At 38.3% G+C, this 12,209-nt stretch overlaps 1 protein-coding gene across 1 annotated transcript; it reads left to right on the forward strand.

Annotated features, from left to right (window-relative positions):
* The first annotated feature begins 245 nt into the window (after positions 1-245).
* meox1 (mesenchyme homeobox 1) lies at positions 246-11,500 on the forward strand. The gene is made up of 3 exons (XM_007259139.4): positions 246-1,329; positions 8,129-8,301; positions 10,328-11,500. Exons 1-3 carry the CDS (start codon positions 864-866, stop codon positions 10,448-10,450), a joined length of 762 nt encoding a protein of 253 aa, XP_007259201.3. The 5' UTR covers positions 246-863; the 3' UTR covers positions 10,451-11,500.
* The last annotated feature ends 709 nt before the right edge of the window (positions 11,501-12,209 follow it).

Below are 12,209 nucleotides of genomic sequence, written 5' to 3' on the forward strand. Positions count from 1 at the left end.
ACAGCAGCGCAGAGGAGGCATGAAGAGGAAAAGCTGGTCCTCAGAAAGGAAAAGCTGGCCCTCTTCCGCATGTGGGTGTTCGCTTTATATTTAACAGACAATGTTCCTTTAAAAGCCTGCGCCTGGAAATCCCATTAGATGTAGATATAAAATTCCCCCCATGATTAATAGTAGATGAGGCAGGGCTGGGTTGGAGGGTACCAACATGTGGCCTGCCGGGCTCCTCCTCCGCCGGCTCGCGTTACACTCCATAAACTTGCCACTCTTTCCCACCTAAGCATTTAAAAGGGAGGAGGGATCACTTGACAGGAACTGCTTTAGAAACTGTGAAAGCAGCCTGTAGAGCTGAGGCTGGATCTGAAGTGGGCTAAACCTTGAATGCTTGAATGAGAGGGTGTGAAAGTGTGGACCACGGCTCCATCACACACACACAGTCGCTCACACACTCACTCACTCGCACAGGGACTTTCAGAGAGGCTGTGGTGTAACACCATCACTGGGTGAAGGTGTTTGACCTCACACTTCTTGGTATTAGGCGAAGCAGCTTAAACTCTGAAGCTCTGACGGGATATAAGCCTCCAGAGTTAGCGTGCGATTTGATTTGTTCGAGGTGGTGGAAGAAGAAGAAAAAGAAGCAGAAGAAGATGATGATAATGATCATGATGATGTGTGTGTGCAAAACCACATGCTGAACTGGACCTTTCCAGCGCAGACCTGCTCCAGCTGCATCTCTGAGGGACTTTCGCTTTAGACTCTTGCTTTAGCAAGTGAGAGTGTGTGTGTGTGTGTGTGAGTGAGTGTGAGTGTGAGAGCGTGTGTGTGTGTGTCTGCAGGAGCACGTTTGAGACCTCATTTTCTTCAGAATGGATCAGCCGGCCAGCAGCTGCATGAGGAGCTCTCACCCCGGCAGCTCTCTCTGGGGTTGCGTGAGAGGCCCTCAACCAGTGGGGACGTCCGGACCAGCGGGCCCCTACCAGCAGGCCCCCTTCTCCCTGCACCAGAAGCCCGACTTCCTGGCCTACACAGACTTCTCGGGCTCGTGTTTGGTGCCGGCGCCGCACGTCTACCCCAGAGAGGACAGGCTGTACCCAGACCCCCACAGCGCGGCCTACCAGCGGACAGAGTGGCAGTTCAGCACCTGCGAGCCGCGGGTCAGAGGGCAGGAGCCGTGCCAGGCGGCGGTGGGCGGAGGAGCCGACATGGACAGTGCAGGAGCGGACAGGCTGCCCGGGACTGTGACGGCGGCTCTGGACGGGGAATACTCCCCTCAGAGCATGGGCACGGCCGAGACGGAGAAAAAGAGCTGCAAGAGGAAAAGAGAAATTACAGGTGAGTCTAAAGAGGAGGGAATGCTCTCACCTGTGTTTAACCCCTTAAACCCTATAAAAATGCAGACTAGAGTTAATTCCTATAAAGACCTGTACAGTATATGGTGCAAAACCTCTGTTTATTGGTTAAATTACTTGCTAAATAATATATAAATGCACTTATTAAAACTTTTATACCTACATATACATATACTGTCACTGTCTAAAAAAAAGTGGAATGGTGAATTGAAGTTCATGTAAATTTTATATACATCATTAAAATGATGATACAATGTCAAAGACAGCATTTGTATTCAAATGATGTATTAAGCTAAAACAAATATAGATACATGTTTTCATTGGACAGAAAAAATATATCACTTGTAGGTAAGATATCAAAGGCTTATAATAAACTCTTTAAACTGTATGTTTATTATCCAGCTGAAAATGACACATTTTCTTTTTTAAATACGACTCCCCAAATCAACTAATCAAAGCAAATCGTATTTATAATTCTATCACTCTGATTAACTTGTTAATCAACCAGCAGAATATATTACCTATATTTTGAGCTTTAGTAAATTGAATAATTAAATCAACTAATCAAGAGAAATATAGGGCTATAAATCTACTTATTTAAATAGTTCTCACTCTCAGTTTTGGTTCTGTAAAGAAATAAAATATTAATGTAATGTACATATGTGTGAAACTAAAGAACCTTGATGTTAAAGTTTATACATTTTTTCATTTGTTTTGGTTTGTTTTGACCAATATAAAGTTTTTTTCACACTGACAGGGTGGTTTATATATAGCATCACTCAAAGCACCATTTAAATCACCTTTATTTTAAGAGTGTAAACACAGAATCTAAGCAGTTTAAAAAGAAAAATCTTTAAGGTATTCATAAATATCTGTTTTTGTAAATTGTAATATTTCAGTATTACATTCTCATTACTAACACCACTATTTAATCAAGATAATCAGACAGAATATCATGTAGAAATGTTAGTTTACACTTGTACCATAATGTTCCTTCATAAGCAATGAAGAAAAGAGCCCTTCTCACAATGTGAAATAACAAACACCAGCTCACAGCTGGATTTAACACTCAGCACACTGCTCCTACCCCAGTGTAAACACTGACCCAGGCTGGATAATTAACACATGAAGCTTTGTGCTCTGAAAACCCTGGATCCATTCAGGAAGATGATTACAGCACAAACCAATGTAATGTAATGTAATGTAATGATGTTGCTGCGATAGCAGGCGTGCACACGGCTGATGATCCACAACACATTAATCTTATATGTATGTTTCCTGCTATTGTTAAAAGCCCTCAGGCACTTGGGTAAAGCTCATCCCCTCCTGGGAATTCAATTGTTTCATACTATCCATTTTGTGGTTGTGTCATGCAAAAATATACAATACCATATTCAGCCTACTGGTGAACTTCTGCACCAGTTACAGTCACGCCTGAAGATAACGAGAGATAGCAGCGACAGCAACAGATGGATCTGATAATTGTACTAATCTCATAAAACTCAGTGAGACAGTGAGTCATTTCAACTCTGACAAAGTCTGAGCTCATGAAATTGATACGACCCCCACGTATGGACACTGTTTTGTAGAGTAAAAATGATAAACAACTGTATTTAAACTCTTTAAATTAATCCAAAGAGCCCAAAGAGTGACAATTATCTCACAGACCCATTAAAAGATGTGTTAGATAAGTTCCTTACAGCACTTTCCTTGCCCTTCAGTTTAGGTCATGAAGTCCCTAAGTGACATACTGTATATTGATCATGTTAAGAGCATCACAGGACAGTGTGTGAATGTGTGTTTCTTCATCTGACCTCATTTCCTCATTAACAGAATGTAGGTGCGCTGGGTTAGTGCTTAGGGTGAAATTTACTCCTTTTAAAAATTTATTTATTTTGCTTCTACAGGTCTGTTCCAACCACTTTAACCAAAATGTTTTACATTGTGCATAGCTAGTTCTAAAACAATTTCTCAAACAAAATGTCAAAAAACAAGAATTTGTTACAGGATTATATATATTATATATATTATATTATATTATATGTATATTAACTCATGTCCTCTTTTTCACAATAAGAAAAGAAAACATGAAAGAGCTGCTCAATTAATTAAATTGATTCAATTTTAAATTTTGTATCAACATTCAGAACTTGGTCTGGGCTTTTATGGGTTAAAATAAAGTCTTTGTAAAGGTTTGTTCTCTACATCCAGAGCAAGTTTTCCTGGTAAAGCGAATCTAACAGAGAGAGGTCTGGTGCTAATCTACCATCCAATGGAAAGAGAATAAAATACCAGAAATCAGTATTCATCCAGTGCTTTGTTCTATAGGAGTCTATATTTCAGGGAATCTTGAGTTTACGCTTAATAACAGAAACGCTTAATTCTATGTATCGTAGCTCTAGAACTCAGGGGTTTTTTTGCATTCTTCCGATTTCATGCTATTCTGAGCAAAGGGGAAAGAGAACCTCAATGTTTGTGGCACATCTGGAGCAGGCATTAATTTCAGCTTTCAGTGGAAACTGAGACAGGCTGACCTTTCTGGAATAAAGGAAACTTTTTCAAAGATAAATATATTTCCCAAATAGCATTTGAGTGGTTTTGCGACTCATTGGCCAAAAAGGCAAGATAATAGTCTTTCTCTCTCTCAGACAATTGTGATTGGCTTACAGAAGTGATTAGACAAACTCCATCATCATCTGGTCCTCTCCCTCGCCAATCCACCCAGACCTTATGACTTAATATGGAGTAGAAATATATGATTTCTCTCCCTAAGTTACCTTAATGCAACCCTCACTCACACACTGCCGTTCGAAACATGCCAGACCACGTCTGTGATATAACTTCCCCGCGATTCCACTCCTGCGTTCTTACCCACTGACATTTTCCTGTCGTTAAGAGGTAACCAAATCCTAAGTGAACACACTCTCCGACCGGCTGGAGAGAAATACGCCATTGCGAAATGTATTCACAGCTAAAAGAAGTGAAATGTACTGCATACATAATAGATCATCAATATACGCTCGGTGATAGTGCGTCTCCGCCGAAATATCTACAAGGAAATTAGCATGAGGCAGTGTGTAAAGTGGTAGGTGATGACAAGATAATCATTCCCAGCTCTGTTTATGTTTTCACTGGGGTTTCACCTCGTCTGACAACAAGACCACTGCTGATTGTGCATAATTGTTAACAGATATGATATTTTGCTGCCAAAAACTAATTTTCTGTCAAAACCAATGAGCTCATCCTCATTTAACCTGCCAGAGTCAGGTCCTTATGGCAGATTAGAATTCAGGTGACTTTAGGTATGGGTACTGAATAGGAACAGAACTGTAAATGGTGTTTATGAAAATGTTTTCTATTAAAATAAAATAATTTTATAGAAACACTTTTGGATTCATGCAATGCAGTAAAAATCTTAAATACTTTTTTAACTCATTCTCACATACTCATGCCTAGTCTAACCATTCCAAAAATCTGATATAGCATCAGTCATAACAACTTCTTATAGCACCTTAATCTATCTGTTTTTTGTGTATCCAGTGTGTACTGTTTCCTCACACACCTACATAGTGTATTCATTTAACAGCACTTTCAATGTGCCTGTTTTAAGTTCCTTTTTTAGTCTTTTTTAAGTCTTTTTATATCTATTTTGTACAAATCTGTTCAAAAAGTTTATATTAAAGCAAAAACGTATAAAGCTTCTTTAACATTCAATGTATGTCATGTAGGACAAACAGTTTTATTCCAAAGTCCATTATGAGCATTTCTATTGGTCTATCATCATGGTCGATAATGGCAAAATGTTGACAGATTCAAAAATCTATTAGATTGCCCTCAGACAATCATGTAATTGCTGTTATTTGCCTCCAAATTCTGAGATTGAAGTAATTCAGTTCAGTAAATACATGTTTTTATTTAAATTTCCTCCTTAAAAATGCATCAAATAGTTTTTTAACAATGCCAGAGAAGACTATTTTTCGTTCTTTAATAAAGTTTCTGTTGATCTAAGAGAGAGGTGTAAGTATAAAAAAATTACTTTAAATGAAGCAAATATAAAAGTATATACACTCTTTTTTTTCATTATTTTTAATAAACCAACCAAGAGTGGGTCTTCCTTTCTTGCATTACTCGAAGAAACCACTGTAGACCTTAATTTTTTAAGAGTCTTTTCTTCATTCCATGAAGCATAACAGGTTTAAAAATAATCCTGTAAAACACATTGAGCAGTGTTATGTTGCTTTGGAACAATCAGATGACAATAAACAGGACTTAAATAGCAGACTTATTGTGGCTTCATTTGGAGCAACAAATTTAGCACCCTTGGAGGAGCCGCCAAATGCTGCATGTCCTCCAGGCACCCTGCTGAGGTTAGGAGCTGCTCCCTTAAAGTTTATAGGCTTTTGCTGGGGAAATTTATTGGCGACTGTTTGGTGGTGGACACACAAACACCAGTACACACTCACTCACACACTCACACACACACTCACACGTTCTGCCAGGTGTTTCTCCCCAACCTGCTGCCACACCATTCTTTCTAGTGTGCTGAAATGAATGGAACTAGCTGATCTATATTGTTTTTTCGTATAAGTTAAATTTGGTTAACTTAAAATGTGAGTTAATTCAACTCAAACTCAAAAACACTTTAACACGTTATATCAATTGCTTGTCTCCTTCAAGATTTACAGTCATTTAAGCAACATTGATTTGTTTATATTTGATAGTCTTCTATTTAATTCCATTCATGTAAACTATAGATTTTAAATATTTATAGAAAATTAGACAGAGAAGGGAAATGTTATAGAGTGAATGGTATAGCACACAGTTAACACAGAGTCAGTTACAGCCTACATCATGGCATCAGGACAGACAGTTAACCATTAGTCGTGATCTACAGGTTTATCGAAAGTAGCCTGTGGGGAATGACTACACACTGACAGTGAGTGTCAGTGACTGGAGGACATGTCCAGTATGCAAACAGATGTTGCCAGTCGCCAATGAAAGATAAGTTTTCAATGGCAATCGACTAAACTCAATTATTATAAGTTGATTCATCTCAAATATCCCATTTGAATGTCTAAAATGACCACAAATGTCAAACAGACAAACCCACAAATGCGCTGAAACGAATGGGACTAGCTTAAAGCAGCGTGGGCCACAAGTTGTCAAGTGTGCGAGACAGCATTCTGCTCTGCTGCAAGCAAACCCATCTGGCTCTCCTCGCTCACATCTGGCCATATGACTGCAGTCCATTTCCCAGTCTGGCCTTGAGGATCTGGCGAACGGCAAAGACGAATTCTCAGTTTGACAAATTATAGACATTTTGTAGTTATTGCGTCACTTCTTGGTGGTGCTACCGATGCTGATATATGATTCAGAACTTAATTGAGTTCATAAGGTCCTGGATGGTGAAAACAATCTAGGCCTAGACCTTCTTCTTTTTGTAATGGAAAAAGTTCCACCTGCCATGGCCTTACACACTGTATAAAGTATTTTTCAGACAGCTTGATAAAAGACAGAGTCTCTACTGGTCCCCTGAACAACAAACTCCATTTTCTGTTTCTGCTCCAATGTGGGATGTCAGGTTGTGTTGAATTACAGTGGCAAACAGTGCAAAGGCCAAGAAGACTTCCCACACACATATTCACCCACACACACACACTCACACACACACACACACACACACACACACACACACACACACACACACACACACATATCCCCACACACTTGTACCCATCCAAGTCTTTGTTCTTTTGATAGCAGATTTAACAATGTTCCGGTGCATTCCTTCCTAACGCGACTCCTCTGTGGCCTGTTCGGGGTGCCCCTTTACCCTGACACACTATAACTCCGTCCCAGGCCCTCTCTGATCTTCCTGCAGCTTGTGGAAAGTGTGTGGCCTGTGCTGGTCACAACTGCCAGTAACCGCGTCGTAAAAGAAGGAGCATTTTTAACGCAACACGCATGAAACCCAGAACAGCCACGAAGATCCCTTTTTAACGCTGCTCACCTTTTTGTGAGGGGTTGAACTGTAACAAATGCTTGGGGATGTTAATTGAAATTTTACATATATTGATGCTGTCCAATAAAATAGCATATATCTGCAAAATAATATTGTAGCCTTTCTTTTTGTCTATATATATATATATATATATATATATATATATATATATATATATATATATATATATATATATATATATATATATACATCTATCTATAGGGTTCAAACTATGAACTGATCTAAAAATGGACAAAAATGGATGAACATATGATTTTTTTTTCTTTGAACACCAGCTTTATACAATATATGTTGCATTAGTTATATTCTCTCAGTTACTTAAACTTAAAGTATTTAAATAATAATTTTAACAAATATAAATTACAATGTTATGTCATAACTGCTAGAAAACAAACTAATTTTTTTTATTAAATAAAAATGTCCTTTTGGTTTTAGGTGACTGATTATATGCGTAATAATAAATTGCTAAAAATAAGTCATAATAATAATAATAATATTCAGTTTACTTTTATGTTTATTCGGACAAATACTAAACATAACCATATGTACAATAGTTCTATGATTTTAATTGTGAACTCACGCACAGTACTGTATACTGAATAACACAGGATGGTAATTATTTTTACATTTAATTGTATAATATTACACAGTATAAGAAGATCTGAAACTCAACAATAAAGGTCTCAGTTTAAGGTCTGATCAGTAAAAGATTAACATATTTCTTTTTCTCTCTCTTTCTTCCTCTTTCTGTTTTTTTCAGATATCCAAGACTCTGGTTTTAAAGCTGATTCCAACTGCAAGGCCAGGAAAGAGCGGACGGCCTTCACTAAGGAGCAGTTGAGGGAGCTGGAGGCTGAGTTTACACATCATAACTACTTAACCCGCCTGCGTCGCTACGAGATTGCTGTCAACCTCGACCTCACTGAGAGACAGGTACCTTCAAAGCACTTTCACTGTCTTTACAGCAGACTTAAGAGAAACTTTTGGTGTCTGTATCTTCTTCAGTGATACCAGTGTAGTTGGTTTATAACTAAGGCTATACTGTATATGCAAATTTGACCTCACTAATGCTCTTCACGGCAGTGCTCCAAACCTCTGAGAAGAAGTGCTACTTTCATGGACATTAGAAACTGTTACTCCAACAAAAGCAGGATAAACTCTTTGATTTTAGAAAAAAACATTGAATAAGCAGGTGCTCCAAAACGTCTGTACAGTAAAGTAAATATACTTGCAATTTGTTTCTTGCTCAGAATGATGACAATAATCAAAAGGTTTCTATATATATATACAATATATATACATTATATATAATGTTAAATATTACTATAAATTCACAGTATATATGCCTGGAAACGATCTTACATTCACAGTAAGTGTTACCTCTAGTCTGCTTGCTCACTGATATTATTGTACACATTGCTTGCACCTTTATTAAGGTAGCACAAGCCGCTATCTAGTTTTTTAAATACACTTTATTGCCTTCAGTAAATCTCTCTTATAAAGATGTTAAGTTGTTTGAATTTAACGTTCCACCTCCAAAAGATGCTGTGGTGACACACTGGCTTCAGACAGAAGATGCATTTTTTTAGGTGCTCCGAATTTAACATCTTCATCTTTTAAGGTGGAACAGAACGTTCAAATAAGGTTCAAATAAGGTTAACAATTCAGGTTTAGTTTATGTGAACTGTTTGTGATCAGCACATCATAAGCAGAAATGTATATAACCCTCAACAGGCTCACTGTAACATTAAGGTTAAAGGGAAATATGTTTAAGGCTGGAAGGAAAATATGTATGTACTGGTTTACCTTTATACCCTGTAGAATTCACACCTTGCTAGTGGGTATAGACGATTATGGCTGCTTATCACATTAACTACACCTATACACCCTAAATCCTCAATATTACTCTTTACCCTCACCTTTAGCTTTGTAGGCACTTATTTTTACACAAACCCACACTGGTCTAGTCCTGGATGGCTTTCCCAGGCCCACACACACACATACACACACACCCACCCAAACACACATACAAATCAGTGACTGTAGGTCCCAAAACTGCTCTGGGTTCCTCTCAAATCCCTCTGCAACTCTGTCTCCACTTTTTCCGATACATCCTACATTTCTTGGCCGAACGCCGCTCCCCGCTCTCAAATGAGTGGCAGACAGATTGAGAAAAAGGCATACACTCAAAAATAGTGTGGGAACAGATGGTCTGCGCTCCTGTGTTTCCGTGGGGAATGCTGAGAGGGATGCACAAGGGTCACAGATTTGCGCTCCTCTGAGTTTAGCCATCAAAACAATTAAATCACAAGTTGCTTGAATGCTGAGCGCAAAATCCCCTACTGTACTTTAGAACTAAAGATGGTACACAGGGCTATACACTGATGCCAAACGTCATGGTATAGAAGTATGTAATTATAATTGATCAAAGAGAAAATATTACCTTAGGGGAAAAGCTTGGAAATGCCCATGCCTGTATAAGTTGTGAGGTAATATCTTGTGAGTGAGGTTAAGCCCTGGCCAGCATGTTCATGGATGATGGGGGGTGATGGATGGGACATTCATTTTCCCAAGTTCCCAGTGAACAGTTCAGACAATGGGAGGTAATGATTGTGACTGGCAGCATCTGGCTTAAATTGTCCATGCAAATAGTTAGTCAACTCCAGCAAATATCACATCCACAGGACCATAGTACAGCATTCTTTAGCTTACATAAAACAAACGTTAAAAGCCATAGGACACAAAACTAGTTCCTGTCTCATGTCAGTGTATATTTGCTGCACCCACACACAATAACTATATAACTTTGATGTTTTGTAATTTTTAAAATGTGAAAAATATTCTGTAGAAAATAATAATCTTACAGTTTTAAGGGTTTTAACTGGTTTTAACAGCCTATTAAAACCAGTATCAGCTCTGGGGTTATGTTTGGTGTACTGACTGTGCCTATTTTCCACAGGTAAAGGTGTGGTTCCAGAACAGACGCATGAAATGGAAGAGGGTGAAAGGAGGTCAGCCTGCTTCCCCTCATGACCTGGAAGCAGATGAGCTGGATTCTGCAGCTTCTCCCAGTTCAGAGTAGATGACCCTGACCTCCACCTCCATGTACAGAGACATTCACACACACATACCAAAGTGCCTCCTGGGATACCTGTTATGGTGAAGCCACAGATACAGTGTGCAATTAATATGATGTCAAAGTTTCCCATAAATCTCTTAACACATTCCAACTGCAGTTTTATGGACTTTTTTTTTTTTCGGGATTCCCAGCTCGTCCATAAAATCAGATTAACCCAAAAGAGCCCATGCTGACGTGTGTGACATCACAAACCCTTTAAAAGATGTGGAAAAGTTGCTTACAGCTCTTTGTCCTTCAGTTAGTGTGATAATGTGACCTCATTTACATTTACAGAATGTAGGTGTTCTGGGTTAGTGCTTAAGATAAAACTAACTTCTTTTACAAGTTTTTTTTTTTACTTTATCCATTCAAACACTCTAATAACAGGTTATATATTACAGTTTATCAGCAGTTCTAACCCCATTTTTAGAATGCAATGATAAAATATAAGTTAAAAATAAAAATAAATATGTGAATGTATCACAGTATGAAAAAAAAACAGTAAATACCTGATTCAGTTATTTTGAACAAATATTCAGGACTGAGTCTGGGCTCTTATGGGTTAAATATTGACAAAAAGTGACATCAGATAATGCAGATGTAGATAAGAATGTAGATAATTAACTCTTTAAATCCGAGATTAACTGCTTTGACCGATGGTAATGACGTCACAACGTTGCTCACATATGCATTTGCTGGACAGGCTTAATACACCACAGTGGTGGTTTCAGAAGCTTGGTCAGAACCACCTGTTGTAGTTCCAACAAAATACGAAAAAAGACCCACTCAGGATCTCTCTGCTGGTGCTGAAGCAATAGAGAGGCTCAATGTCACATGTCTGTTTTTTTGTAAGTTGTGCTGTCAAGTTGATGTTCTTAGGATATACTTTTTTCTGTCATTCAAATGTTTTTGATTTTTATTTCTCTTTTTTTATATGACTGAAATCGATGAAACACAGATGTTGCATATTGAAAACCACACATAAAAAAGAATAAATGCTTGAAAAAAATGGGAACACTATCATATTATTTCTTCGAAACCTCATACATTGAATTATGATCTGAAAAAAAAAAAAAAACATCCAGACATCCAGAAACAGCTTCTTGGCTTTAAAAGAACACTATTTCTTGTCTATTTCTTGGCCTTTGGTGCACGATTAAGTTTGCTTGGCATGACAATACTGTCTACAAATTTCAATAAAATGTATATTATTTAAAGTTATTTAAAGCTCTCGTGAGACGCTGCGACACTTAATCATGATTCTCGCAATGAAGAGGACGTTTGAAATATCTAATCCATCCTCATGTAGGCCTGTGTTTGAGCCAGGGCTCAGAGACAGTTGGATGAATGAATAAGCTGGATTTGTAAATCTTTCGTAAATCATTGATGACAGACACGGGACAGTCAGTGTAACACTCTCTATACTGTATAAACACTTTTCAGGGTCTTTGTGATTTTAGGGATGAATTTACAGGTGTGACATATGGAGTTTTGAGTTGTTATATGATTGTTGGAGCACTTTATTATCCTCCTTTCAGCCTGTTATTCAACACTCAGGATCTCGCAGGACTACCACATTGCTGGCTGGCATGGTGGTGGTGTGCTAGTCTGTGTTATGCTGGGGGTACTAGCGGTTTAGACACAGCAGTGCTGCTGGAGTTTTTAAACACGGAGAACTATCCACCAACAACATTCTGTGACCACTAATAAAGCACTAAAGACA

The sequence above is a fragment of the Astyanax mexicanus genome, chromosome 15, assembly GCF_023375975.1.
Source record: "Astyanax mexicanus isolate ESR-SI-001 chromosome 15, AstMex3_surface, whole genome shotgun sequence".
NCBI classification, from domain to species: Eukaryota; Metazoa; Chordata; class Actinopteri; order Characiformes; family Acestrorhamphidae; genus Astyanax; species Astyanax mexicanus.